The sequence below is a fragment of the Pyrus communis genome, chromosome 11 (assembly GCF_963583255.1).
Source record: "Pyrus communis chromosome 11, drPyrComm1.1, whole genome shotgun sequence".
In the NCBI taxonomy this organism is placed as follows: Eukaryota; Viridiplantae; Streptophyta; class Magnoliopsida; order Rosales; family Rosaceae; genus Pyrus; species Pyrus communis.
In genome coordinates this window covers 6,633,108-6,657,456 of record NC_084813.1, presented here as the reverse complement: position 1 = coordinate 6,657,456, position 24,349 = coordinate 6,633,108, and the positions used below count along the sequence as shown (strand labels likewise).

Below are 24,349 nucleotides of genomic sequence, written 5' to 3'. Positions count from 1 at the left end.
CATTGGTCTAGCCTGATCGAGGAAATTAGTCTCGACACCTTTCTCCTTGAGGGAGGCTTGATATAGATCCACCAGATGTTTTGGGGTACAACAGGTACGCGCCCAATGCCCATCACCACCACATCCATGGTAGGCACCATCAGAGTTTCTAGGAGTATTGTTCATACGAGCTTTGCCTTTATGGCGGTTTCCATTTTTAAAGCTCATGCCTAAATTTTACCTTGGAATCTAGTTGTGAAACTAACCGCCATGATTATTGCCTTTCCTGTTTCACAGGCCTCGCTTATGGCCACGTCCTCGTTTATGATTATCACTACCAGAGGATGTGGCTTTCATTTCGAGGGAAGCAACATTTACTTCTGGGAATGGTGCAGATCCAGTAGGTCGGGACTGATGATTTTTCATCAGGAGCTCATTGTTTTGTTCAGTTATTAAGAGCACAGATATCAGCTAGTTGTATTCAGTGAAGCCTCAAGCTCTATACTGCTGCTGCATGAGCACGTTAAAGGCATAAAATGTGCTGAAAGTCTTTTCCAGCATATCTTCCTCAGTAATGGTATGCCCACAGAGCTTCATCTGAGAGGTAATTCTGAACAACGTAGAATTGTACTCAGCCACTTACTTGAAATCCTGGATCCTTAGGTGAGTCCATTCATGGCGAGCCCTTAGAAGAATCACCTTTGTCTGGTGATTGTATCTGTTTCTCAATGCCTTCCAGAGAGCTAATGGATCTTCAACTGTTAAGTACTCATGCTTTAGTCCTTTATCAAGATGGCGACGAATAAGGATCATGGCCTTGGCCCAATCTTGAGAGGATGAGTTGTTTTCTTCCCTAATGGTATGTCCAAGATTTCCTGCTTCTAGATGGATCTTGGTATCCAGTACCCAGGTAAGGTAATTTTTCCCAGTAATGTCCAGGGCAGCAAAATCAAGCTTTGCCAAGTTCGCCATTTTCTTTTCTTTCTGAAAGAAAAATGAGATGCGTAAGAACTTGCAATAATATGTATTCTTGGAGGAATATAGTGTTAGAACTTATGGTTCTTACAAATTTTTTATTTTGATCTTCAGGCCAAAAATGATAAGCACTCGAAACTTCAGGCTCGAGATTTTCATGATTAATGAGAAGGACGATTGTACCACACCATTCTCATCGAAACAAGCATAGGATAGGCGATTATTCCGCACCACTTGAACAACAAGAAAATTTAAATAAGCATAGCAGTTTAAATATGCAATGCAGGGTAGACAATTATACCACACCCCCTAAAATTTGCAGTAAGATTAAATCTGCAACTCAAGATGGGCAATTGTACCACACCATCTTTGATTGCAGTGAATATTAAATTTGCAGTTTAAGATGGGCGATTGTACCGCACCATCTTTGATTATAGTAAAATTAACATAAATAAACACTGGGTTAGAAAACAGGAACTGCACCAAACAAGAAATCAAAGATATAAGTAACTGTTAAATTTAGAACGAGAAGCAGGCATGATGCTAGCAGTTCATCGCGTGGGTGCATCATGCAGATGAAGCAGAAGAAGAAGAAAAACAGGAAAAACCTTAAAGGAAGCATTTTTTTTCTTTCTTTCAGTGAAGGGAGATGTGAACTATTTAAGGTTAGAGAGTCGTGCTGATAACGTGTTATAAATAGGAAAAAGTTAGAGAGATAACCTTTCTAAGGACATGAGCAAAGCAGGTGCAAAATATCACACTATAACTTTAGTAGCTATAACACAAAAAGGATGACGGATAAAGAGAGGGAGGGATACTGATATTATTTCTCTTGCTTTCTTTTGCAGTGCATTTGATAACGGACGGAGTGCTCTATTTATAGAGAAACTTATGTAACTACAACCATCCACAAAACAATGATGATACTTTTGAAAGTATCAAACACTATTCCTAAGTCTTGTTCTTTTTGAGTGGGCATTCATTCATCCATCAATCCATCAATTTTACAACATCCCAAACTTTTAAAAATATAAAAAGCCCGCATAGTGGGTGGTTTTCATTATTAAAAGTTAAAACCATCAACCATCCACCTCACCTCTTTCACATCACCTATCCACCTTGGGTGGTTTTCATAATTAAAACCATCAGAGTCTATGGTTTTCATAATTAAAACCATCAGTTTTTTACATTGGATTTGAGATCCCAGTCCTCAACTTGCGCCACCATATATTGAAATGTTTAAGTCTCTCTCTCTTTCTCCACACTCTCTTTTCCCTCATCTTCATAGACAAGCTGCAGAAATTCACCATCAGTACTCTCTCTTCCTTCTTCTTCATAGAGACGAGCTGTAGAAATTCGCCGGCAGTCTCTCTCTTTCTTCGCACTCTTTCTTCCCTCATCTTCACATAAACGAGCTGCAGAAATTCGCCAGGGCTCTGCTACTACGTACGAGATCGGAAGTTATAGATCCGTTGCGAAAATTGCAGCAAGTTTGGGATTTACAGTGAGATTCAAACCGCCTAGACTACTGCTTAATGCCGCCTAGGCGGCTCCCTAAGTCCTCCCCACCTAACTCAATGTTTTGGTCTAAATCAGGTCGAAGCTCCTCCGCCCAACACCTAGGCCGATTTTTAGAACACTGGTATGGGGTATTAGCGTTCTCTATGTTGGAGAAATATTAGAAAATATGAAAATAACACAAGAATTCCATGAAGAAAATCACAACTTAAATTATGTATAAGATAAATATAAACAACCAGAGAGAGTAAGAATACTTTTCCAGATTTATTTGCTACCTAACTAGGGTTTAACAAGGCACCCATCCTAAACTGGTTATACCCTTGTGAGCTTTTTAACTTGCGTCCAGAAGATGTATAGTTTTGACTTAATTCACACTTCTCGCATTTCTCTTTAGTCTATGATTTTTTTTTTTTTTTGCTCACATATTGGGTTTTACCATAGCCAGGTGTTGTGAATATTAACATTTTTTCATTGATTTGAGATTAGCATAATCACATTCACTCATTGTGCAAATGACTTCATCAACTGAATTTACTTCATTACTGAAGAACTGATCCGCCATTTACTTGAGTACTTACACACTCAAGGGGATGTGTTGCAGTCCTAATTTAGTTAGGAATGTGAATGTGTCAATTCTAGGAAATCCTTATTGGATTCTATCATATCTTTTAGGTAGTATCATGTTTAAATTGTAATACCTAAAGGGTAAGAAAGTTACGTTGCCTACTATTATAAATAAAGGCACAATAGGATGATTTTCTCGATTCTCTCTATGATTGTCACACCTTCTCTATAATTTTGCAGTTAAATAGGTCTTACAACAAACCATAATTTAGATACTTTTCGGATTCACCGTCCTTTCATTTATTAACAAAACTTTCGCAACATTCAATGCGGGTTGAAGCATATGGTTACCGGGTTGGTTAAATGCTATTAATGAGAATAGTAAGTCACTATTCTTAACAATAGGACCTGGAGAATTCTTGGTTCATCATGCTATTGCTCTAGGTTTACATATAGTTCATTGATATTAGTAAAGGTATTTTAGATGCATGTGGTTCCAAGTTAAAAGTCGAAGGGTTTTACTAATGCTTTTCGAAACCCGAAGAAGTTCCCATGGATCATTTGTCAACTCCTCAAACAATAACTACTTCGGTGGGTATAAAAAATAATCTTTTTGTTAGCATTCTGACGAAGAAGTCATTGATTCTTTTGATCGGGATTCAGATTAAAAATAATCAGAAATCTTGGAATTCTAATTGTAAAAGTCGTTTTCGATTATTTCAAATTAATTTAATTGAAATTAACACAAATTAAATACAAATAGATAAAGTAAAGAAATAGAATTGAGTCCTACAACAAACCATATTTATTTAATTTTTTATTCACCGTCCTTCCATTTGTTAACAAAACTTTCCTTTTTGTAGAATAAAGTGATTTTTACATCAATCATCATCATCATCATAGTATAAGGGCATGGGATTATACTCTAAGGTAGGGGTGGAAAAAAAATTCGAATTTCCGAACCGTTTTGATCCCGTTCCAAAACCGAACCGAAATTTTCAATATGGTATTCAATCTCCTATTTGTAATCATTTGAGAACCCTGAATCAAACCGATATTATATATATATATATATATATTATTTTTAATTTATAATTTACTAATTACTTGGTCCGTTGGATTGGTTGAGATATATCTTAACCGTCCATTGTAAATTAGGCAAACCACACAAAGTCAAGCACAAGCTAAAGGTATGAATTTTGGTTTGGGTATTCTGGTTTTTTTTTTTTTTTCGTTTTTTAAATCAAGGGATTTTGTGTTTCTAGAAATTCTAGGTATGGGTGTTGATATTCAATTGAGTGTTTGAAATATTATGTGTTTGGATATGAATGTTGGTATTCAATTGAGTGTTTTTCTTCTAGAATGTTTTGGTAACAGGGTTTCTGGGTTTTGGGGTTTTCTTAAAACTAGTGGCTGGCTTAAAATAGGAAGAAATGAAGATTTGGGGATTTTCTTATTCTTTTTTGGTTTGATTCTGTGCTAATCTGAAAGTTTTCTTTTTCATTTTTCTTTGGCTATTGTCATTCAACCTTGGTCCATGTTTCAACCTTTGTACATAGTTTTTCTTTTCTTTTGATTATTTGTGTTGTATATATTGACTTGATGAGATATTGTTGTGTGATTCCTATCTAGATTTTAGTTCATGTTGGATTCATTTGTAATAATCCCGAACAGCCCAAAATCTTGAAAAAAAGTATTCTGAAATTCAATTCGGTTTCTAGTTGTAAAGTCTCATCCTGAAAATGATTGGTCTGGTATTAGGGTTTTGGATTTCAGTTCGAGATCCCAATCCAAGCCACCCGTACTCTAAGGGGAGATGGGAGACCACAAAGTGAGTTTTTCATTAAATAATATCGAACTTAACATAAATATCATAATTTATATGAGTTAAACTTAAAATCTGTTGTTTACAAGTTACAACTTGTGAGTGATGAAAATCAATAGTTAAAAAGAAGAAAGAAGGTATAAAAAGGGGAAAATAGGGAGCATATTTTGCTTACCACCATAAACTATGGTGTATGCCCACCATACACCTAATCAATTAACACGTGTCATTTCATTTAATATTGGTTAATTTTTTTTCAAAATTGAAAAAGTAACTAACTAGAGTTAGGTGAAAGACACGCGTCAATTGATTAAGTGTATAGTAAGCATACACCATAGTTATGGTGAACATAAACCACAGTTATGGTGGTGTACAAAATGCTCCTGGAAAAATAATATGTGCATCGTTGTAGTCCTAAGAATTTAGGAATGTGACTGGGTTCCTGTTAAGAATTTACCATATCATATCTTTAGATATTATCCTATTAGAGTAATGTAATTGTGGTAAGAAATTTGTCTTCCTACCACTGTACGTAAAGTCACAATGAGTGAAATAAAACACACATCATAATTATCTCTCTCTCCCCTCTCTTTTTGAAACAAATGATAATATCTACACTGGAGAAGTAAGAGAGTAAGCTAAGCATCATAATTAATTAACAATAATGTGGTTCAAATTTATCTTTAACGATAATCGAATTTAAGATTTCTTACTTATAAATGAAGAAAAATACTACTAAAAAAATAGTATTAAATAACAATTATTTAGTTAAATATGCCGACAATATGCATAAATAATTTCGTTTAAAAATACGAAAATGTGGGGACTGCAAAGCGTGTTATAGCCGCGTGTTGCAGAGTCAACCGTGAGAGCGATGTAGAGTAGAGCAAACGGAACGCGGCAGGGGCAATGTGGGCGATGTGGGCGATGTGGGCCATGCTTATCCACATATATCCACATATATCCACACACATATCCGACAATATATCTACCCACTAATGACGTAATGAATAAGAAAATAAAGAAAACGAGTAATTAGGTTTAGGTGCCCGCATATCAATGCTATCATGGAAACGCGGCAGATGAAATTGCGGGTCACCTCCTCTGTCGGCAAGATCTGATTTCTATCAAATAACTAATGAAAACAAGTAATTAGGTGTTTAGGTGGCAAAAAGTATAATAAATAACAAGGTTATTTAATTATTTATAATTACATTAAATTATTTAATAAATAAGAATCACCGATCAAAAATAAATAAGTTAATAATTTAATAATATATCATCTATCAGAAATAGATAAGTTAATAATTTAATTATTTATAATTACATTGTTTGGTTTGTTAATTTGATTTAAAAAATTTGTTGTCAGGGTTTATTTAGTACTGTTTGTGTTTAATTTTAAATAATTAATTAAATTAATAATTTAAGATTGCATAATATACGATGATTAGATATGATGTTAGGATATGTACAAAAAATGATTCCAATAAAATTATACTGTTATCTTTTTTGCTAATTGACAATTAAATTAGTCGAATGCACGTGGCTAAAACTTGAAGCCGGCAACAATCATGGAAAGTTCATTTTTAGTCCATGGCAACTTATTAACCTTAAAATTAGTGCCTCTTGAGAATGAGATTTTTTTTTGCTTATTAACCAGAGATTTTTTAATTTGATCGGACACGAAATAGTATATCATGTGTTACTATATAAATAATAATATATGTATTAAAAATTAATAACTTAAAATATACAATTTCTCACCACTTATATAAAACTACGAAAAAAGATTCAAATAAAATCCTAAGTCCAAAAAATTTGATCTCTGTACTATTATCCTTTTCGCTAATTGACAATTAAACTAGTCGAATGCACATGGCTGAAACTTGAAGCCGGCAACAATCATGGAAAGTTCTTTTTCAGTCCATGGCAACTTATTAACATTGTTCTAAAAAATGGTTGAGGCGGCCGCCTAGGCAGCGGTGCTTCACCGCGATTAATTCAAAATCGTTTCTTAAATTGACGAGGTCTGTGTGGATGCTGGGTTGTTTGGCGCTCGAAGAGAGAGAGAGAGAGAGAGAGAGAGAGAGAGCGAGCGCCTTGGAAGCAGGAAGGAGCTCGGGGAAGAAGCGAGAGAGTATGTTGTGGAAATTTACAAAACAACAGAAAAAGAAGAAGAAATGGAAAAACATAGTAATCAGAGAAGGAGAAGAAGAGGAAAAGGAAAAAAATTCAAAACATTAATGCTTTTTCTCTTTCCAAGGAGGAAGAGGAAAAGAAAACCCAAAAAAAATAATGCGTCCGCTTTCCAAGGCATAAAAATGGCTCCATCTTTTGGAATCCAATCTGATGTGAATAAGTGGGGCGAAGGGGAGGTGCCAAACCTCACACGTGGACTTTTATGAACAAGCTTTTGATTAATTTAACTTACTAATCATTCTTAAGTTATATGGTATATTTGCTTAATGTGTTTTTAAATTTTGAACTTGTTAGATACTCTTTTTGTATTTTATTATTATTTTATTATCTTATTCATGAATTTCATACAAGTATAATTTTTTATGTGTCAATATGCACTTATTTACAAAATATACAAGAAATTTACCTAAATCCGCCTAGATCTCGCCTAGGTGCTAAGCGCTAGTTCGCCTCCCGACTAGCGCCTAACGTTTTTTAGAACATTGCTTATTAACCTTAAAATTAGTGCCCTTTGAGAATGAAATTTGTTTTTCTTCTTATTAACGAGAGATTTTTTTAGTGTGATCGGATACGGAGTAGTACATCACGTGTTACTATACAAATGATGAGATATGTGTTAAAAATTAATAACTTAAAATATACAATTTCCCACCATCTATATAAAAACATATGGTGTACCACCCGTATTCCAGTCACAATGAAAATTTTCTCCTTATTAAAAAAGAGATGACATTTTGTTTTATACAAATAAGGAGATGAGATTTACAACTATACTTGAATTTTATTTTATTAGTTTTCCATACTAAAAAATAGTTCACAAGAAATTTGTTAAGTAATTAAAAGTGTCTTTTTTTACACTGATATTTAAAATTTTCCTCTTCAGCCTAGTTTAGGGTTGAAATTGTGTAAATTAGTGTAAAATTGCTTGTAATATAAAAAAAATGAAAGCGCTTTCTCCTAGCCTTCAGGTCCTTTGGGAATGAGCTCATCCTCCATTGTGAATAACGTATCTTGACCGTACAAAATTTCTAATCAAAATCGTTCAATTTCTTAATTTTCTTTGGAAGATTACTCGTGCAAAAAATCATTTCAATCGGAGATTATTTAGTCATTCAAACGTATATAACAAATTGACAATGTAGATTCTATGCAATATATTCATGATGAACCATCTATTTACTTGATGTGTTTGGATGATTAAACGATTTCAAATGATTTTTTGGTAAGAGTGATCTTGAAATGAAGATTAATAAATTAAATAATTCCACCCGTTGATAAAATACTCAAGATATACAAAATTATGGAGCACATTTTTTCTTACTAAAGGATGCTCCGTAGTACAATTAATGAGAGTATTTATGAAGGGAAGTGTTATTGGCGCTCTAAAAATCACATTCTACATTCCTCACAAATGTATTTTTCTTTTCAAATATAGAAAGTTTGGAGTGTGGAATAAGATTTTTAAAGTGCCAATAACAATTCCCTTTATGAATCAGAAAAAAAAAGTGTATACTAATGGATATTTACTCCCACATCTTAATTAATCACTCTAAATGAGATTGTAACTTAATCATTTGCTGTAATGAAGATATCAAAAGCTTATCATTGGCTCAAATGCTAGTAGCGAGTCAGATTATTAATAACATAAATCAAATTACGAGTAATATTTTATTATTTTAATAAACTATATGCTAATTATATAAAATTTATTTAAAATATAGGGAGAAATATTTGAACTTATGAAGCACACTCTTCGTAACAATTTGACTAAATTCAGATCTGTTGAAACCCAACATGTACTCTAGCAAGATTGAAAAAGAAAAAGAAAGGAAATGTGACCGGAGGTGACTGCAAAATTAGAAAAAAAGAAGGGGCTAAAAGCAAATTTCACAGAGAGGCAATCATGACGAAAGGGAAAGAAAGGTGACAAAAAAAGAGAACCATTCATCTTTCTCCACGCGTAACTTTTGAATAGTTTATATTACAACGCTGAGCCGATACCGGATCACATCCTCATTGCGCTCCTCTCTTCCACGTTTGCTCTCTGTGCTTCTATACACTCTCACAGATCTCTCTCTCTGAAACACAAAAAGTGAGTGCCTCTCAACTTTTCCATCTCTGATTAGCAATTGAGTTTTCAGTCAATTTTCGTGGGATCAGCTTTTGTTCTCACTCACCATTGCAAAATATGGAAACATAATTTGTTGAGTACTTTTTGTCTGTGTCATCCGATCGGTTTCTGGTTTGTTTTGTGTAAAGTTTGAATATTTCTTGGTTTTTTGGTGGATTTGGGATCTGATGCGAAGTGGGTTTTGTTTGTTTTGGTTGACCATTGTGTGCAGGTGAGAAATGACGGAGGCAGAAAACCAGTGGCTTCATGGGACGCTTCACGCTACGATCTATGAGGTTGATAAGTTGCATAGTAGTAGTGGGAATTTCTTCCGCAAGGTATATAATTTATGACTTTTTTTTTTTTTTTGTTGATTTGAGATCCGAGCTGGTAAGGGTGATTTGATTTCTTTTGTAATTTTATAGTGTTATGACCATATAATTCTGTGAGTATGTGTTGTAATGATCATTGGAATTTATAGTGGTCAAGCAGTGGAATAGTTAGCTAATTTTTTTTCACTAAAATAAAATGCGATCTTGTGTATGTTGTTCAAATTGAAGATAAATGAGAAAAATCGGGACTATTTCGATTTAGATATGAATAGATGTCCAGGATTTTTTTGAGCAGATGAACAATGCTAAGTCCACGATGTTAATTGTAGTAGATTGTTGTGCTCGTTGCCGACTGGTATGCTATATACATTAATTGGTAACTAGTATGACCTCTCTGTTTAAGATTTATGCCTAGCCTTTCCAGTGCCCATTTATGATTATGGTCACTGTTGATTTAGTTCGTCTATTTAGTTATATGGATTTTCATGTCTGTTACTTGAATCTGTTTGCTCGTGGAAGTTACTTTACTTTCATTCGAAATTTTTGGTCACAGATCTTCCTAGATAAGAAATGAAAAACCACCATCTTATTTCTGCTTTTCCTGGGCAGTTAATAGCCTCTCCTATGTCTTTTATGCTTTGCAATGCATACAATTGTTGACAATTTTTTGTCTGGTGCTGAACACGTCTGTTCTGTGTCGTGGGTATTTCCCTTTCCTGGGAAGTGCAGACATGACACTCAAAACTATCATCATATTCATCCTCCTTTTCTGTACTTCATTCATAAGATTTTAGTAGTTGGTCATTATTCATTTGTTAGATAATTGAAGCATTCTAACCACTTAAAATTGGATGTCCATTGCATAGTAAAAGTTTTGAGGTTGCTTGTAGGAGGCATGAACAAGATTGATAGACGAGAAACTTCGAACCATCTATATCATTTTCCTGTTACCTTCATATTGTCTCATATATGAACTTTTTCTGTGCAGATTACAGGAAAAATTGAGGAGACTGTTGGTATTGGCAAAGGAATTAGTAAACTCTATGCAACCGTTGATCTGGAAAGGGCTAGGGTTGGTAGGACCAGGGTTATAGAGAAAGAGCCCTCTAATCCCAGGTGGTATGAGTCTTTCCACATTTACTGTGCCCATACTGCTGCAAATGTTATATTTACCGTCAAGGAGTCTAATCCTATTGGGGCATCATTAATCGGAAGAGCATATGTACCTGTTCAAGAACTCATAGAGGGGGAAGAAGTGGATCAATGGGCTGAAATTTTGGATGAAAAAAAGAACCCCGTCCATGGAAACCCCAAAATACATGTGAAACTACAATTTTTCCATGTTACAAAGGACCGCAGTTGGGGTCTGGGTATAAGGAGTCCTAAGTTTCCTGGAGTTCCGTTTACATTTTTCTCACAGAGACAAGGATGTAAGGTTTCCCTTTACCAAGATGCTCATATCCCAGATAAATTTATTCCTAAAATTCCTCTTGCTGGAGGCAAGCGTTACGAGCCCCACAGATGCTGGGAAGACATCTTTGATGCAATTACTAATGCAAAGCACCTGATCTACATTACTGGTTGGTCAGTTTATACTGAAATTTCCTTGGTAAGGGACTCAAGAAGGCCAAAGCCTGGTGGAGAGATCACCATTGGTGAATTGCTTAAAAAGAAAGCAAGTGAAGGTGTTAGGGTTCTTATGCTTGTTTGGGATGACAGAACCTCTGTTAGTTTATTGAAAAAGGATGGACTGATGGCCACTCATGATGAAGAAACTGCAAAGTTCTTCCAGGGTACTGATGTGCATTGTGTCTTATGCCCTCGTAATCCTGATGGCGGCGGGAGCATTATTCAGGGTGCACAAGTCTCTACCATGTTCACTCATCACCAGAAGATTGTGGTTGTGGACCACGACATGCCAAATGGAGAATCAGAGAGGAGAAGAATTGTTAGTTTTGTTGGGGGTCTTGATCTGTGTGATGGAAGATATGATACCCCCTTCCATTCACTTTTCAGGACATTGGATACTGCACACCATGATGATTTTCATCAGCCAAATTTTACTGGTGCCTCAATTACAAAAGGTGGTCCAAGGGAACCGTGGCATGATATCCACTCTCGACTAGAAGGGCCTATTGCTTGGGATGTTTTGTTTAACTTTGAGCAGAGGTGGAGAAAGCAAGGTGGTAAAGATTTACTTGTTCAGCTTAGAGAGCTGGAGGAAATCATCATTCCTCCTTCTCCTGTTATGTTCCCAGATGACCATGAGACATGGAATGTCCAGTTATTCAGATCAATTGATGGAGGAGCTGCTTTTGGCTTCCCAGATACGCCTGAAGATGCAGCTCAAGCTGGGCTTGTTAGTGGGAAGGATAACATCATTGACCGAAGCATTCAGGATGCTTATATTCATGCTATTCGCCGCGCGAAGAATTTCATCTATATTGAAAATCAGTACTTTCTTGGGAGCTCTTTTGCCTGGGAGGCTGATGGTATAAAGCCTGAGGACATTGGCGCTTTGCATGTAATTCCAAGGGAGCTTTCACTTAAGATTGCTAGCAAGATTGAAGCAGGGGAGAGGTTTACTGTCTATGTTGTTGTTCCAATGTGGCCAGAGGGGATCCCAGAGTCGGCATCTGTTCAGGCAATATTAGACTGGCAGAGGAGGACTATGAATATGATGTATGCAGATATTAAGCGCGCATTAGATGCACAAGGTCTCGAGGAGGATCCTCGGACCTACTTGACATTTTTCTGCCTTGGGAATCGGGAGGTAAAGAAGCCTGGGGAATATGAACCCTCAGAGACACCAGAAGCAGATTCGGACTATCAAAGAGCTCAGGAAGCCCGACGCTTCATGATTTATGTTCATACCAAGATGCTGATAGGTAAGTCGCACACTTATAAACTTCATGTTACTCACTTTTGACATATCTTTCTCATGGTTTTATATTCATGAACATTGTTCATGCCACACAACACCTGCATTCACATGTAGCAAGCCCAACTCTCCACTGAACTTTTGTTCTTGGTTTAAACTTTAGAATTTTAGCTGACCTTTGTCTTAGTTATGTTTTGGTTGTTGATTATGCAGCGACTGATACCTGCTTCTTGATATTCAGTTTCACGGTGTTTATCATTATATCAAACAGCTTCATATATATTACATAGTCTGCTAGAAAGAAATATACAAACCTTTCTACTATAGTGCTGTCTCTCATGGGACAATGTTGGTTCTATATTCTACCCATCCTGGTTACTACAAAGCACATAATTGACTCACTCTTGCGTTTCTGCAGTTGACGATGAGTACATAATTATTGGATCTGCCAACATCAACCAGAGATCAATGGATGGTGCCAGAGACTCTGAAATAGCAATGGGAGCCTACCAACCATATCATCTGTCAGTCAGGGAGCCAGCACGTGGTCAGATCCATGGTTTCCGTATGGCACTATGGTATGAGCACATGGGCATGCTTGATGAGGCCTTCCTTCAGCCAGAAAGCGTTGAATGTATTTCAAAGGTGAACCAGATTGCTGACAAATACTGGGATCTATATTCAAGTGAAACTCTTGAACATGATTTACCTGGTCACTTGCTTCGATATCCAGTTGGTGTTACCAGCGAAGGAGTTGTGGTTGAGTTGCCAGGATTTGAATTCTTCCCTGACACCAAAGCTCGTATTCTTGGTGCCAAATCCGACTACCTTCCTCCGATCCTTACTACCTAAGTGTGCTTTTTGTCACTTGGTTTGTCAGAGTAAAAACCTACTACATTATCTTTGTTTTTACTCCACTATTTGTGATAGTAGATTAATAAGTCCATCTGTGTCACAGCCTGCATAGATTTTTTCAGTTGCTGGATGTTCATAGCAGGTTAGTGATTTGGTAATGTTGTGTGATTTGCTGACTGATATAACTTATGAACCATGTTTAATTATTGTTATGTAATTTGGTTGTCTTCACTTATGTTGCCCTATGGTTATTGATGTGCTCTCTATTTTATTCTATACGTTGAACTTCACTTGTTTCTATGCATTTGGATGAAGAAAATAAACTTAAATTTTGAAATAAAAAGAAAAGTTTGAATAAAAAAAAAAGCAAGGGAACTTTGAAATTGACGTATCTCTTGAGAACACAAGCAAAGAATTACAAAATTTCCCATGAGCAAACGTTTCAAGTTCGAAAAACGTTGTGTGTTCGGAAGAGTTATTATTGTTCTTGATTATGTCAACCAGTTGAACAAGTGTTCCAACACAATTCTTGGAATGCTCAGCATTAGTTTCTTTTTTGAACCAAATTGTGGTGATTCGAAGTAAGTAATCAAGATGTATCATCAGTTCTTGGAAATTAAGATTTTATTGGACAATTGCGATTTTTACACAAGGTACGGTTTGAATACAAAATCTAGTTAATTGATACATGTCTAAGGAAAAATTGACGGATAATACTTAGATACTCACTAGTGACTACTTTATATCCTCACTCTTTGATATGGCCCAATTAAAAGTTGTCACATATTCTTTGTTTTTTAAAGTCCAAGAAAAATGTCTATTATTTACTGAATAATAAAACATGTGTTAAAATATTATTGGGCCAAAATTAAAAAATAAGTATATAGAGTACTCACTAGGGATGACCTAAATATTATCCAAAGTTGACAAACAAAACAAGTTGATCAATTACTTAGACAATATGGAAGGGGAGTTGTTGGCGCAAAATCACCCGTGGCTGAGGACTTTGAAAAACGTAGTATACAACCGTGTCATAAAAATAGATGTCCTTCATATGGTTGTGCCAAACTCTTGTGACAACCTCCTCGCCCGGACTTGTCCACAATCCTAACGTTAGAGACGTTAAACAAGAGTCAAAATATATTAGAATCTGTTTGTATTATGTTATTTTCAAATACATGTTGATATGTATTATCTTGTATGAGATATAGACGGGAAACTCAATATCCCTGTGGACTCTGGAAGTTTGTTGATGCTTCAAATCCCCCACATGTGCCTACTATCACCACCACCATCACCGCCACCGTACCTCCCACTCCTGCCTCTGATCATTCAGATGTTTTTCAGCCACTGCTACATTCACGTCGTCAACTGCTCCGAATCTGGAATAACTAAAATGGTTCCAACAAGATCAATTGATGGTTAGCTGTATCACTTCCACATTGGCAGAGCCTATCCTTACTCTCACCGAGGGCTACAAATCTGTTCAAGCCCTCTGAACCCGTGTGCTACCTCTCCCTCAATGCAACCCTTACAGCCTTCAGCTCCAGGTTCTTCCCGTGAGCCATCATAGCCGTCCTCCTCCCACTGCCCAGCCATCTCTGCCTCTACCATCCCATCCTATGGTCACCCGTCCCAGAGAGGGTACCTGCAAGTCCAAGACATAGACAGACGGCTCGATTCGGTATACTCTTGCCCATGCATTGGAATAGTTCTCTTTCTACCGACGAGCCCACCTGTTTTTTCTCAAGCAAATCGCAAACAAGAATGGCGTGCGGCTATGGCATAAAAATGGAACTTGGGTCCTCGTTCTTCCTTTGCCTACTCTACATAAAGTCGGGTGTATCGAATAAACCGGAATTAGGTTTTCTACCAGAGATTAATTAATAAATAATAGATGAATTTGGTTGAGGTTGACGAAGCCATCGGTTGGAATACTTCTTCTTCTTCTAAGTCCCCTAGGACAGAGGCCAGGCTTCGCCATCAGTCTTCTTGTTGAAATCTCTCTCGGGATCCTCCCCAGCCATTACCTCGCCATCCTCAACGCCACCGTCGTCCTCCACTTCTCCGACCACATATTTGTCATACTATTTTAACCAACTAGTCTAGCCTAATATACAGCTAACCCACATAAGCTTCATTGATGCGAGATTTAATTGACTTCTACAACAATGCTTTATTTATTTATTTATTTTTTTGTTTCTTATTCATTGATTTGCCTCTTGAAACTGTCGTTAGTCTCATTTTACTCTTTAAAACTAGTTTTGTGTTATTTTTAGCTATGCTCTTTGAAATTCAATTTTAATTTCACTTTGTTCCTCATAACTCAAAAGTCACCACTTTACTCTCTCAAACTCAAAGTTTTTTTATCCCATTTTGCCCCAAAACCTGAAAGTCGCCTTTATAAAACTTAAAATTCATTTCACATTGTCCTAGTTTTGTTAATTTCTTATGTGAATTTGATTTGAGTGTTCTAGGCTATTCAAAATTTTTTTGATCTCTTTAATTTCTTTTAAACTTAATATTCTTAATGGGTGTTGGGTCTAACATATGTTTGGGAGGCGATCTATAAGTTTCAGGGTGAAGAGAGAGTCCACATATTACATCCCACATCGTCCAGTGGAGTGGATCCTGCCTTATACATATATTCTTATCTATTCTTAGCACAAGGCTTTTTGGAAGCTCACTAGCTTCGGGTTCCGTAGGAACTCCGAAGTTAAGCTAGTTCGCACGAGAGCAATCCCAGGATAGGTGACCCACTGGGATTCTTGTGTGAGTTCCCAAAAACAAAACTGTGAGGGTGTGGTCGGGGCCCAAAGCGGACTATATTGTGCTACGGTGGAGTCGAGCCCGGGATGTGATGGGGGCCCGGGCCGGGATGTGACACCATAAGTCAAAGTGAAACGAATTTTGAATTTCATAGAGTAAAGTAGTGACTTGAGTTACAGGGATAAGGTGAGATCAAAATAGAGTTACAGGACCATTGCTAAAAATTAGCCTTGTCTTTATCTCATTTTTGTTAATGCCGTCAAATAATCGTTAAATTAAAAGTTAGTATGAAATTTTTTTTTTGACACAACTCCTTGCCTCCAACTTGCTTGCTAAAATAGTCCCAATTCCATTTTCGATAACTCTAGTTCAAAGCCCAGTTTGTCTCTCTTGTAGATTGATGCGGAGCAGTAGTTGCTTTTTAAACACAACTCATTATCTACTTTGTCAACGGCTACAATTACAACTCCACACCAATCCACTAGAGAGACAAACAGGAGTTTGATTTAGAGTTATCAAAAATAAAATTGGGATTGTTTTAGCAGGCAAGTTGGAGGCAAAGAGGTGTCAAAAAATAAAACGTCCATACTACTCTTTAGTTTAACATTTATTTTGGTGGAATAGATGAAAATGAAGTTAACTGAAACTAAATAAGATAAAAATAGTAGTTTTAGAGAGCAAAGCAAAAATAAGACTAAATTGCAGTTTTATGGGTCAAATCACTTAATAAGTCTTTTTAATTTTTAATTTTTTTTTAAAGGTAATGATAAGGAAACTAAAATTTTAAATCAAATTTACAAATCAAATGATGTATTACCAATAAAAAAATAAATATGTTAATTGGTACTTAATTAATAATTTAATCATTAACAATTATATCATTTATTTTATATAATTTAGTTCAACGCTATGCACTCCTAGCATTACCTTCTTTTATTGTTTGCTTTTTAGAACAACACAATGCACTCCTTCACACTCCTTGTCCAGACCACAACTTTGACTATTCCTTTCTCTATTAGTCCAACAGAAGTTGACTGGTTAACTCATCCCAAAGGCCCGTTTAACCTTTCTCTAACTTGTCCTAGAAGATGACAACAAAACCAAGCCACTCAAAGCCAGCCAAACTAAAAGCCAATACCAACACTTCTTCCTCCCTCCCACTTTCAGAAAGTAAAAGAAAATTCGAGATGCTCACGTTTTGTACTATTGCGAAAAATTATTTACGCATCCGCTATCCATAACATCAAATGACATGCTAACATGAAAGCCAGCAACCCACCCAAAAAGTACGGCATGCAGGATATAAAGAGGTGAGGTCCTGTGCGACACTTGCCCCCTCATTTCTTGTCCAAAAGGAAAGCTTTGATAAGAAAATTACCAAACTCTTTTAGGAAATGATTTGTTTGATTGCTGGCTGTGAAAAGAGATATTTTTCTTCTTGCTTTGTTACTCCTGCTGTCAAAGATCTCTTGCTCCATCTAGGAATGGGCAACGGTTATAGCGGACGGATAACCGTGGTTATTTATTCATAATTATTTGTATTTATATCCGTATATCCGTATAACCGTTTACCGTTCATATTATGAATAAAAATATTTTAAAACTAAAGTAGTTTAGTCAATTTATCGTAACAAATGCATAGATGATTCTTAATACATGAATTCTATTAATTTGTATTTATATAATTGGATGACTAAACAACCTTAGTTTAAGGCGACTTTTGTAGAGTGGTTTCTAATATGATGAGTTCTAATTATAAACTCAAATTTCTATAAATCAACAATGAACAATTTTAAATAGAAACTTCTACATACCTGTGAGTAGTCAAATATTATTCTTATTTATTAAGTGAATTGCTATTAGCACTCCAAAAATCTCATTCTACACTCCAAATTTTTTATATTTGAAAAGAAAAATACACTTATGATGAATGTAGAATGAGATTTTTTAATTACCAATTGCCCTTTTTAAAACATAATTTCTTCCCCTTTTTTTATCACAAGCCAGAAAACAGTCCTTATATATGACAACCGCCTCTACATGTCCTCTTGTACGCAACAATTCACAAATATAACATAAAACGCCTCTTCGATCGGTGACCGAAAGCCTCTCGGCTACTTTCCTTTCTTCCTCCAAATTATCCTCTGTTTTTCTTCTCCTCCATGTCTTCTATGCTAGGCTCTCAAGGTTTGGTCCTGGCAACTGCCATGGCCGCCTCCAGCATGCTCGTCTTTCTTCATTTCTCCAGGCAAAAGAATTTCCCACCAACCCAACTTTCCCATCAGTCTCCGAACGAAATCCCTCTACGTTCTTGCTTGTATTCAGGTAATTGGGTTTCTCTTACTTCTTTACTTTTCCGGCGATATTCTAAGTACTCTAAACTAACGCGGCCGGCACACTGACCTGACTAACTGGCTCACGTTTTTCTTTCTTGTTTCTCTTTGCTCAGTAATTTTATTTTCTTAGGTTGTTGTGTTGTTTTGTTCAGGTGATAGGAAGAGGGAGAGGAAGAAGAAGAAAGTACATTTTGCTGAAAATATTGAGGAGGAGAAGCGAACTGGGGATGGGGAGGAGGAAGAAGAACCGATCAGTAGAGAGAAGAGCAAAGTCGAAACAAGTTGCAGAAACGAAATTCGACGAAAAATTCCGGCGAATCGAATCGCTTTGTACAATGGAATTCTCAAGAACCGCATGCAGAGGATGGAGTGTTCTTATTGATTGCTCTGGAAATTTCTGGGGTTCTTGGTTTCTTGGCTACATAGAAGGAAAAAAGTCTTGGTCTTCTGTGGTTGTAAATTTGTTTTTGTCTTCTTTTTTTTTTTTTCCTCTTTTTTTTTTCCTCAAAAAATGTGGTTGTAAATTCTTTGAACTTTGTCCGATTAATTAAGAAAATCTGGGCAATGTTTTTTCTTCTACTTTCGACGCTGTTTGAATATAATTTCATGTTTCTGGTTTATTACGAAAATTACTTGCTTTTTCTTTTCCTTATTTGGTTTGAATTTTGAGATTCTTCGTAAAACTGTCATTTATCAGATAAATTAACTCGTTTACATACTCTAATTAATAAAAATGTTCTAAAGAATTTAGAGATCTTTGCTATTTTTTTTTTTTTTGGTTGGAAGAGAGATTAAGAATCTAGAAAACCAACGAGTCCAAGACTTTGATCACACATGTTGATCTTTTTCTTTCGATTGTACACATGTAGATCTTAAACTAAAAGTGTCTAATATGGTTGGAAGAGAGATTATGCCTACTTTGTGATGAATCATAGCTTATTTAGAAATGCTTTTAAAATAATTAAAAATGTTTTTAGTGAAAGGTTTTTTGGAACTAATCGTTAATAAACATGTAAGTGAATCCTAATAGTTTTTTTGGAAACCAAAACAATTTTTTTTTAAAAAAAAAAAAAAAAGTCATTTCAGTAATTTTAAAAGTATTTTCAAACAAGTCTTAATAGTTGTTATATGTTATTAACAAGGAAAGGGATCCTTTCTGGATCTCTTCCCATCAAATCCATCTAGTTTAGGATTTAGACCGTTGAAATTTGATCCAACGACTACAAATATGGAGCCTCTTTAAAAGTTATAATAACTGTAACTGTTGAATTTTAGCCCAAATTTTAAACTAGACGAATTTGATAAAAAAAAATCCGAAGATGATCTATTTCCTATTAATAATACAAAAAATAACCCTCGAAATGAATCTTTTAAAGCCTAATGAGACATCTTTAACGGCATCTAGAAAATCCTCAAAATGGGTATTTTATATTCTTTGTTGACTGAAAAGCTTTTGAATGAATGAGTAAAATATTCATCTTGGCTGCTGGAAATGCTTTAAAGGATAAAGAAATTTAAAATGTTATATTCAAGTCAAATGTATTTCTCACGATTCATTGAACTCCACTTCTTTCAAGTCATGCCAAATATATTCAGAAAATTGTTATTAATATTTTAAAAATCTTATTTTATATTTTAAATTTTCTATAATTATAAAAAAAATACATTTATAATAAATGTAAAATAAAATTTTTAAAGTACTAATAATAATTTTTTATATTTATATGATTCTTTTCTTTTCATTTATCTAACCAGTGTAAGCTTTTTTTTTTCAAACAATTCAAATAATCTGTTTTAATTATTTCATTTAATGTTTTGGGAAAAGAGTTTGAGCTGACCAATGAGACTTGGGAGTTTCATTCCCAAGAATATCCTTAGTCGAATTCCCAAATAGGGACAATCACCTTATAAAATAGGTATAAAATAAATATAAGGACAAAATAAATTTTCAATGGATCGGAAAGTTAGTCTCTAAAATATACGGACTCACCGAATACATAGTGTATGTCCTCACATATAAGGATTGTATATGGACAATCTTGAGTTGAAAATGGGACCACAATCTTAATTAAAGATTTTAATGCTTTTAATTAATTAAAAAAAGATTAACATAAACAAAAAAATGTGCACCTTGAGTAGAAAGTGGGTGCGACATCCCACATCGCCCAGGGGAGTGATCCTTAAATGTATATTCCCATCCCTACCTAGCACGAGGCCTTTTGGGAGCTCACTAGCTTCGGGTTCCGTAGGAACTCCGAAGTTAAGCGAGAAGGAGGCTAGAGCAATCCCATGATGGGTAACCCACTGGGAAGTTGCTCGTGAGTTCCCAAAAACAGAACCGTGAGGGTGTGGTCGGAGCCCAAAGCGGACAATATCGTGCTACGGTGGTGGAGCGGGCCCGGGAAGTGGTCCCCCCTCGGGCCGGGATGTGACAATTTGGTATCAGAGCCTAACCCTGATCGCGTGTGTGCCGACGAGGACGTCGGGCCCCTAAGGGGGGTGGATTGTGACATCCCACATCGCCCAGGGGAGTGATCCTTAAATGTATATTCCCATCCTTACCTAGCACGAGGCCTTTTGAGAGCTCACTAGCTTCGGGTTCCGTAGGAACTCCAAAGTTAAGCGAGAAGGAGGCTAGAGCAATCCCATGATGGGTGACCCACTGGGAAGTTGCTCGTGAGTTCCCAAAAACAAAACCGTGAGGGAATGGTAAGCCCAAAGCGGACAATATCGTGCTACGGTGGTGGAGCGGGCCCGGGAAGTGGTCCCCCCCGGGCTGGGATATGACAGTGGGGCTGACAATCTTGATTGAAAATTTTAATGCTTTTAATTAATGAAAGAAAGGTTAACATAAACAAAAAATATGAACCTAGTCAAATTATCACACAAAATCATAAAAACTTCAAATTTAGGGATTCTACTATATGGACTCTCCCATTGGAGGTAATATTTCTTTAGAGAAACAAAGATTCTCTTTAAGTCCTTAAATGAGTACTCAAAAGTGGTGGTGGGAGTCCCTAATGGGGACTTCTATTGGAGATGCTATAAAGAACAAAATCCACAAACCAAACGGGTTATAAATGTTTTTTCAAATGTACTGTAACCGGACACATCGACCTAGTGTCCCTATATATGAGGACTATGAAACTTCCAATGGGAGTCCTTAAAGTCATCCTTACCACCGTATGTCTCTATATATGTAAGGATTATATGACTTCCAATAGAGTGGAGCAGTTGTTCCTATAATATAGAGACTCAATGGAGTATCCATAGAAATCCTCACATATAGAGACTCCATAGTGGGGCTCAAGGTTGATTTTGAGTAGAACATATAGTTGCATCAGACATGGCTCCACATCACCTTATTCTTTTTTCTCTTTTTTTCAACCGATGGGAAAACGGTCTAGATAGATTTTTGGTTTTTTTTGTTCTTATTGTTTAGAACAATGGCCACAATACTCCAACTAAGTTGATAATGATTTTTTTTTTTATCTTTTAGTCCCTATATTTAGGGATTATTCTATAAAGACCTCCGATTGGAGACAATATTCTTTTAAGGATATGAGTATTCCTTTAAAGTCTTTAAATGAGTCCTCAAAAGTGGTGGTAGAGCCTCTAAAATAGACTCTCATTGGAGATACTCTAAATGCGTCCAAATCTCAAATTGTATGCTATATTTTCCTCTAATGACACATGCTTATATTAGATTCTACCCTTTTTTTTGGTTTTTTTAATCTCATAGTTTTTTTAATCTCATATTCATTCCTAGTTTGTTATTTGTGATATTCTAAGGGCATGTTTACTTATAAAGAAGGGGTAACATTCACATTCTTGTGTTTACTGACGACTAAGGAACAAAAAAACTAGTGCATTTGAGTATCTCATACCTTAAAAAGATCAAGGTATGAGATTATCATAGAGAAATCGTGTCTATCCAGTATTCAATCATTAATATTTAGATTCTTCGATGGTCTATATTTTTCTCATAGAAAGTAAATATGACCTAAACATAATTGTAGACTTTGTCAGTAAATCTTAATGAACTTTGTTTTCAGTAGAAGTACAATTGATTTTGACCATAACCAATCGTATTCAATTAGTACATCGATTTCATGTGAGGTTAAAACCCTGAACCGTGTGGATCCAAAACTTGAGTCGAATGGACCACCTCCCACCCTTGCATGATTGATTTCAAGTTCGAAATGAACCAAGGAAAAAAGGGGGAAAATTCCAAGTCGAAAGGAGGTGCCAAGTGCCAACTAGCTACCCAATTAGCTGCCCAACTAAGTTGACCAAACCAACTCAACTCCAGTTTGTTCGACAACACCACTTCCCTCATTGCTTTTGTTTATTTTTGTGTAAGTGAAAGGGAAGGGAGTGGCTGGGAATGCTGAGCTTAATTAGTATTTCTCTGATTAATGGACGTGTGGCACGCAGAATGTGGGGTTGGTGCCTAAAGTTGGTATTCCTGGCCAATGAGGACCGCAGAAGGCAGGCCCGTCATCTCAATGTTGCATTTACAATTATCATGATCAGGTGTTGACCCACCCATATATTTAACAACTTTTTGGTGAGAGATGCCAGATGGTTGTGATTTAGAAAACACAAAATATATTCTAGTTTTAAAAGTTGTTCTAATTAGCATTATTCTTTCTCATACACATTAGTCAATGAAATATCTAAACTTGGCTATAGTAAATACACCAAATAATGTTGATATTATTATACCAAAATTGTTCTTAACGGTGTGGAGGTTCAATTACATTGTAATCGTACAAATTGAGAGCATCTTCTAAGGATGGTAATTTTAACTGTTAAATCTGATAACCGTTGATAACCACCCGAATGGATTGGATTTGGATATGAAGATTTGGGTATGGTATGGATATGGGGCAAAACCGTGAACTTTATTCGATTATGGTTTTGGATATGGTTATAGGGGTCCCCAATCCGTATCCGTCTCCCGAATCCGACCCGAATATATATATATATATAATATAATTTTATTCAATTTACCAAACCCTTCCTACATTAATTCATTATGCATGCATCAAACCCTATACTATCTTTATTATGCACCAAACATCATGCATGGGGCATACCAACAACCTCATCAATTCAATACTCTTATTGTTATACTCAACCAAATTAATTCATTGAATCATTTTATATATCAATTATCAAATATTACAAGTTTATCAAATTCATCTCTTTTCAAGAGTCTCACTGTCAAGAAATTGGTGCATGTTATCATGAACAACTTCAAATATATTGTTAGTTTTTTGTAATTAGATGTTGCTATTTAATGACGAAATTAGTATCTACTAAAATTTATAATGAGTCAATTACATAAATATAATTTTTTTTTTTTTTTTGACGAAGATGGATATAACCGATAACCGATTGAAAATCCGTTACCCGATGGATAATCCCCGATGGTTAATTTGCGGTTATGGATATGGTTAATTTTCGTGGTTATGGAGATGGATATAACATTTCCGTCCCCAAACCGAACTGTTGCCATCCTTAGCATCTTCAAAGGAGATGCTAAATTTAAAACATCAAACGATATTTGATCGCTTATGTGGCAATTTAACATTATAAATTTTTCCATCTCTTTGTCAGATCCAATTATTGAAATGACCAATCAAATACTTGGAACACACAACATTTATTATATAATTGCATCACATTTATTAAAAAATCATTAAATAAATGTGACAGTTGCTGTCAAATTTGACAACAGAAGGCTTTGTCTTCAATTGACTCAGTGCCACCGCCACGTAAGAAACTGAAGGCTCAATTGGAGTGAGTTTGTTGCCACTTTTTATTATTACAAGTTTATGTGATAGTTTTGACATTTTCTTTGAAGATGGTATAAGGTTACATAATTATCTAAACATTACATTTTTTTTAGAACAAACGATATTTTTACACTAAGGGGTGGGGAAGTAGGCTAAGCCTCATAATGAGCTAGCAATAATGTGGTTCAAATTCACCTTT

General features: G+C 35.7%; 2 protein-coding genes and 1 long non-coding RNA gene across 3 annotated transcripts; 2 read left to right on the top strand and 1 right to left on the bottom strand.

Moving 5' to 3' along the window:
* Positions 1-471: 471 nt before the first annotated feature.
* Positions 472-951, bottom strand: LOC137708947 (uncharacterized). The gene is made up of 2 exons (XM_068448105.1): positions 679-951; positions 472-576 (listed from the first exon to the last, which is right to left on the bottom strand). The coding sequence occupies exons 1-2, from the start codon at positions 949-951 to the stop codon at positions 472-474; spliced, it is 378 nt and encodes a 125-aa protein (XP_068304206.1).
* Positions 952-9,005: 8,054 nt separating this feature from the next.
* On the top strand, positions 9,006-13,476 carry LOC137708434 (phospholipase D alpha 1). The gene is made up of 4 exons (XM_068447514.1): positions 9,006-9,155; positions 9,406-9,511; positions 10,494-12,393; positions 12,805-13,476. The coding sequence occupies exons 2-4, from the start codon at positions 9,413-9,415 to the stop codon at positions 13,236-13,238; spliced, it is 2,433 nt and encodes an 810-aa protein (XP_068303615.1). The 5' UTR covers positions 9,006-9,155; positions 9,406-9,412; the 3' UTR covers positions 13,239-13,476.
* A 4,525-nt stretch (positions 13,477-18,001) lies between these two features.
* On the top strand, positions 18,002-18,847 carry LOC137708799 (uncharacterized). Its single transcript, XR_011064834.1, has 2 exons — positions 18,002-18,335; positions 18,499-18,847. It is a non-coding gene; the product is annotated as an uncharacterized lncRNA (long non-coding RNA).
* Positions 18,848-24,349: the final 5,502 nt, after the last annotated feature.

Coding starts and splice junctions, on each gene's coding strand:
- LOC137708947 (XM_068448105.1), bottom strand. CDS start 951: ATGGCGAACTTGGCAAAGCTTGATTTTGCTGCCCTGGACATTACTGGG. Junction 577..678: donor GATACAATCACCAGACAAAG/GTGATTCTTCTA, acceptor ATTACCTCTCAG/ATGAAGCTCTGTGGGCATAC.
- LOC137708434 (XM_068447514.1), top strand. CDS start 9,413: ATGACGGAGGCAGAAAACCAGTGGCTTCATGGGACGCTTCACGCTACG. Junction 9,512..10,493: donor GTGGGAATTTCTTCCGCAAG/GTATATAATTTA, acceptor TTTTCTGTGCAG/ATTACAGGAAAAATTGAGGA. Junction 12,394..12,804: donor TCATACCAAGATGCTGATAG/GTAAGTCGCACA, acceptor GCGTTTCTGCAG/TTGACGATGAGTACATAATT.